The following is a 6,000-nucleotide window of genomic DNA, read 5'->3' as shown; positions in this document are numbered from 1 at the left end:
TTCGACCTGTTGCCCTCTGGCAGGCGCTACAGGGCCATACCAGCCAAAACAAACAGACTCAGGGACAGTTTCTTTCCAAGAGCTGTCACAATACTCAACTCAAGTTTGCACTGAGGAATTGTCATGCTTGAACACTACTGACAAGGTCACCATCACCACAATGCTGCTAACCACTTGATCTCAAACCTAGTCTCTCCTTGTCAGACTGTAAATTGTCATATTTGCACTGTAAATGTCACAAGACTGTCATATTGCACTATCATATCAAGTCAGTTCATCTGTTCTTAGACATCCTCTTCCTTTGTCATTTTAAGTACTGTAAACTGTCATATTTGCACTGTTAATATCCTAGCTAGCTGTAAACTGTCTTATTGCACCATCATACCAAGTCAGATCATCTGTTTTTTAGTTGCCTACATACTGAAAATAGGCGTCTGTACATGCCAATGCAGGCGGCACGGTGGTGTAGTGGTTAGCGCTGTCGCCTCACAGCAAGAAGGTCCGGGTTCGAGCCCCGTGGCCGGCGAGGGCCTTTCTGTGCGGAGTTTGCATGTTCTCCCCGTGTCCGCGTGGGTTTCCTCCGGGTGCTCCGGTTTCCCCCACAGTCCAAAGACATGCAGGTTAGGTTAACTGGTGACTCTAAATTGACCATAGGTGTGAATGTGAGTGTGAATGGTTGTCTGTGTCTATGTGTCAGCCCTGTGATGACCTGGCGACTTGTCCAGGGTGTACCCCGCCTTTCGCCCGTAGTCAGCTGGGATAGGCTCCAGCTCGCCTGCGACCCTGTAGAACAGGATAAAGCGGCTAGAGATAATGAGATGAGATGAGAGACATGCCAATGCTACCTCTATCACTTGATGCAGCTAGTCACTTTCTTCTCAACCCTGTTACTGCTATGCACCTGTGTTCCTTCAGTAGTTTTATATTAGTTTTATTGTACATATTTTCCTATGTTTATTTTAGTATTTATGTGTGCACTTTATGGTGAAGCTTTAAATCTCATTGTACTTGTATAATGACACTAAAGGCTTTCTATTCTATTCTATTCTATTCTATTCTAAACATCCTGCTTCCTGCTGCAGTGGTATGAGCTGAGAGCGCCCTCTTTCAGCGCTGTGATTGGGTAATATTTTGTACTCAGCCAATCACAGAGCAGGAGGCGGGCGCCCACCTGCTTCTTGCGGCAGTGGTATGGGCTGAGAGCGCCCTCTTTCAGCGCTGTGATTGGGTAATATTTTGTACTCAGCCAATCACAGAGCAGGAGGCGGGATTTATTGGAATGACAGGCGGCGGTAATGAAAGGGTTTCTTGGGCGCTTCTTCTTCTTCGGTGCCACGTCAAGTGACGGAAACGGGGGGCGGAGCTAGCTCGTGGGCGGAGGAAGTGGAGTAAAAGCGAGGCTGCTGGAGGTGTGTGTGTGTGTGTGTTGGTAGGAAGAGAAACGAGTTGGGAGTGAAAACATCAAGGTGAGCGGCAGCAATCCAGGAGGTAAGAATAATATTAGTAAGTGTTTGATTGCTTTAATATCATTCAGTTGTTTTGAGAGCTTTCTGCTGCACACACCTCGGTTATGTTTTATTTCTGTTTATGTATCACAGATATTAGTTTTATAGCTGCTGTTTTATCAGTAAAGCTGTAAACGCTGCTTCTTCAGTGTTTTAAAGCTGCTAAACCAGTTTATCTAATCTATTCATAGCTTCAGCGATTATAAGGGTTACCTAGTTAGCAGGCCACGCCCCTGACAACCAAGCCTTAGCTTGGCCACGCCCATTGATACCAAAGTTATCTTAGAGTGGTCTGAGACATCATTTGTCAACCATCTACAAGGCGGTCTTGGACACTCTTCCCAGACGGCTGGGTGTATGCCAGGACCCAGCTGTTTTCGGGGACTCACAGGAGGACAGAGAGAGTCAGATTGCCATTGATCACCCTAACGGGCAATCCTTTGATCACCCTAATGACTCTCCGTTCACACCCAGCCTCCAGTGACCCACACCAACATGATGCCTCAATGACACCGTAGATGAGCTGGTCATCAGAATTCTGATCCAGGACGGGATAAATATCTGATACTCCCTATTAGTCAGACAGAACTGAGGAAGCCTTTCGGACGAGAGGTGAAACGTTTTCAAGAATCTTCAAGCAAGTCCGGTTGCCCATTTCTACCACCCACAGTTTATTATGAGATAAGATATCTATACGGCGATGGAGGCTGAAAGCCTATACGCCAGTCCTTATAGTCTTTGCAGTTACAGTTAGTCAAACACATCCGCTGGGGCCTTAAAATTGAAGAGCAGTCGATGGTCCTTTCAGAAGTTATCCAGTCTGGACTTGAATGAGTTCAGAGTTGGAGCCTGACCTGGATGATTGAGAATCTTAACAGACCTGCGGTATAAGAGGAATAAACCACTTCAGAATGTGGTGTGACCTGGCAACTTGTCCAGGGTGTACCCCGCCTCTCGCCCGTAGTCAGCTGGGATAGGCTCCAGCTTGCCTGCGACCCTGTAGAAGGATAAAGCGGCTAGAGATAATGAGATGAGAATGTGGTGTTAAGGGAAAATAATCTGCTTTGGGGTGGGAGCAGAAACTGATTTAATGTTTATTATTGTCGTATAGCAGCGTAGTCCATGTTTACTTACTGTTTTAATGATTAATAGTGAGTTCTGGTCAAAATTGTGTCAGAAGTTCCTCATAGACCTCCGTGATCGCTGTAGACGGGTTAAAATCCTGTCCTAACTTGTTGATTGTCTCCTTGAAAGTTTAAATAATCTCCTGCCTCCTGAGTGCTTTCCTTAAACTGCACATAAACACTACCTGGTTATCATCCAAAAAAAAAAAAAAAGCAGGGTAATAAAGGTGTGTGCGTGCTTGTGAGTAACACAACAATTTAACCTTATCAGTACTAGCGCCTGTCTTTCCTGTATAGGCAGTCATATCCGTGTCCTACTTTATTCTTCCAGATTTTTTCTTTTACCCCGTGAACATGGAGCCGAGTAAACTGACTCAAAGTCTGGCTGCAGCTGGCCAGTCTCATCTGCTGGACTTCTGGGACCAGCTCAGTCCTGAGGAACAAGCCGAGCTGACTCGTGAGCTGGAGGCCATGAACTTCCAGGAGATCAACTCCTTCTTTAAGAACGCCATGGAGACCTCTGATCAGACCAAGCAAGAGAAGGTGGACGGCAGGATGGAGCCGGTTCCACGCGAGGTCTTGGGTAGCGTGACACGTGACCGCGAATGTCTCAAAGAGTGGGAGAAGGAAGGTGAGATTGTGAAGAATTTTGCGATTCCTTGACAGATCAGTGTTTTTGCGAAATCTAACTGGGTGATCATGTTCCTGGTGAGTCTTGGAAAAACCTCGACTTCCCAGGGTTACTGTTGATCAATTTTTCAGTTTGGGCAAAACATCTGGGGCGAGAAACATCTGGTTATAGTTAGAACTGACGCAAATGGTGTCCTCCTGCTGTTTTATGAGGTCATTCAGCACTGTCAGGACTTAATCACCACATAGTGTGTTGTTATTTATAAATTTTCTTTCAGCTAAAGTTCAGTGAAGCATCAGCATGAGTTTCTGCTTCCCACCCAGTGTGTGTGTGTTGAGGATAAGGAAGAATAAACTCGGAGCTAGAATGTATGCTAGAGGTTGAATAAGGCTCGATGATAAACCTGACTGAAGTTTATAGAAGATAAAGGCGTGTCTAACTACAACTCGGGACACTGAGTTTTTATAGCAGTAATAAAGTGGTTTATGAATCCAGTGAATTTGAGGTCCTTCCTTGTTTGCACGTACCTTTTTGATACCGTTAATCAAACTTTATGCTCGATTTGATGAAAATTAGCCTTAAAGATAAAACTATGGCTCCAGAGATAATTGGCTACAACGGGGTTTTTTTTCTTTCATTTATTATCTTTTATAATATATTTAATGACCCTTTAGAGCAGAAGTAGTGAAAAGTATCCTGAGTTGTCACTTGTGTCCACAGGTTTGCGATGCATATCTCAGAATAAAGTGGCAGTTCTGCTCCTGGCTGGAGGTCAGGGAACCAGGCTGGGGGTCACGTACCCGAAAGGCATGTATGACGTCGGCCTGCCCTCGCACAAAACCCTGTTTCAGATCCAGGCCGAGCGCATCGTCCGACTGGAGCAGCTCGCGAAGCAGCAGTACGGCACAGAGTGCTGCATCCCATGGTGAGGATGTACAATATTTAAGTTATTCCACAAAATAGAGTCGAGCATGAGCGGATAGCCGAGTCGGCTGTAATCCGTGTACAACGAGATCGACTGACTGGAATAACTGTTTTTATTCTGCCCATGCTCACTGGATTTTGAGAAACGGCACTTTTTTTTTTTTATTTTGCAAATTTGATATAGTTTTTATACAAAACGTCCGACAAAGTAATTTCCGCTTAGAATATGGGTCTGTCTCAGAAATTGGGTACTGTGGGGGTACTCCACTAAATGTACTCGGTCAATAAACTATACGGTTTTGAATGGTGATGGTTTTTAATTTTAAATAAAATGATGAAAGAAATAATAGATAAAACTAAGTCTTTGTGAATATTCAGAATTTGGCAAAAATTCTGCCAATTTGTGGAAAAATGGCGGCTTGATCTGGGACATGATAAATGGTGTGAATGTTAACTGAAGCTCATGGTGTGTATCTGTATGATTTGATGCATTATGCTGCTGTCAAGGGATCGGCTGACTAGAGAACTGCATAATGCCTCGGTCACAACCGGCCGTACGTGCTCCTACGGCCGGTCTACGTGCAAAGAAACACACGGAGGGCGTGCGTGTGACGTGCTGATGGCGAAAACTTTAAAAAAAAAAAATCTTGAGCCTCATTAGCTGGTTAAAGTCGGTTAACCTAGGAGTTTAACAGGGATGCAAACAGCGCGCCTTTTGGCGGATGCCGCCTTTTTCACGGCTGAATCGTGCAGATCCGTTTTTTTTTTTTTTTTTTTGGTGGGGGGCGTTGGAGTGTCTGAATTTCAACGGCATTTGCTTATTTAGTAATTTTAATACAGAATTTACTCTGATGCAATTATTCAGACACTCCAATGCGCACCCCCCCCCCCCCCCCCCCCCCCCAAAAAAAATCGGATCTGCACGATTCAGCCGTGAAAAAGTCGGCATCTGCGCCTTTAGTTTGTGTGGAGAGATGTGATCTGCAATAACATGCATTGTTGGCGACAGACCGAAACATACTTTCAGAATGCACTGGCCAAGGCAGGACTAAACTCGATGTGCCTTCTAATAATAATTAAAAAAAAAAACGATAGGCTTTTTAGCTTACAAATTACTGTGTCTACACTTTTCTCTCGCCGAGTGGCAGTGGTCTTCAACTGGGGCGGGAGGGCGGGACATGACTGAATGAGTGTTTCTGATTTGTTAGCTGTTGTCCTTGCACCGCTTGGCATGCCCCAAGCGTTTACAACACAGAATTCCAGGTTCTCCGCTCCAAAATCGGCAGCTTCAAAACGATTTTTTTTTTTTTAACCGACAACCAAAAAAAAAAATTAACTGGTTGACGTTGATTTGGTCAACAAACGGTCATCGGTTAACATCCCTAGTTGCAAGACAAACTTGCGGCCAACGTGCGTCTTTCTCCACGAACACAAAAAAAAAGCGGCGATTTTGGGAAACGCCAAAAATCGCACGGCCAAAAAATCGTACGTCCGGTTGTGCCCTAGGCTTAAAACAGAACAGCAGGTGGATGGGTGTTTCCTAATAAAGTGGCCAGTGAGTATTTATTTTGGGGATGTTTTGTTATGGAAGGAGTCTCCAATGTCGGCATTTTTGTACCTGTACGTTTTCCACCACAGCAAAGTCTTCAGATGAGTTTGAAATTTAGATATTATTTTTGTCTTCACTTTAAGAGAGAACTAAAATGGTAGCTGATGAAGGAACAGGTTTGTTTATAGCTGCGATAATGCAAGTGTGAACAGGCTCTAACTTGTTTCAGGGTTGCACAAGATTAAATGTAACTGTAAAAAGATAAAG

The 6,000-nt window shown here is 44.5% G+C and overlaps 1 protein-coding gene across 4 annotated transcripts in view; it reads left to right on the top strand.

The window, feature by feature from the left end:
- Positions 1 to 1,371: 1,371 nt before the first annotated feature.
- uap1 (UDP-N-acetylglucosamine pyrophosphorylase 1) overlaps positions 1,372 to 6,000 on the top strand; it is a 42,289-nt gene continuing 37,660 nt past the window's right edge. The window contains exons 1-3 of one of the 4 annotated variants that reach the window (XM_060920030.1): positions 1,372 to 1,488; positions 2,961 to 3,260; positions 3,981 to 4,185. In XM_060920030.1, coding sequence (XP_060776013.1) covers positions 2,984 to 3,260; positions 3,981 to 4,185 — 482 coding nt within the window. In that variant the 5' untranslated portion in view covers positions 1,372 to 1,488; positions 2,961 to 2,983. Of the gene's footprint in view, positions 1,504 to 2,960; positions 3,261 to 3,980; positions 4,186 to 6,000 lie in introns of all 4 variants that reach the window. The other 3 variants (XM_060920029.1, XM_060920028.1, XM_060920031.1) reach the window with 3 other exon arrangements.

Source organism: Neoarius graeffei, chromosome 4 (assembly GCF_027579695.1).
Source record: "Neoarius graeffei isolate fNeoGra1 chromosome 4, fNeoGra1.pri, whole genome shotgun sequence".
NCBI lineage: Eukaryota > Metazoa > Chordata > Actinopteri > Siluriformes > Ariidae > Neoarius > Neoarius graeffei.
The sequence above is the reverse complement of the archived record's forward strand: the minus strand, read 5'-3'. Positions and strand labels throughout refer to the sequence as shown.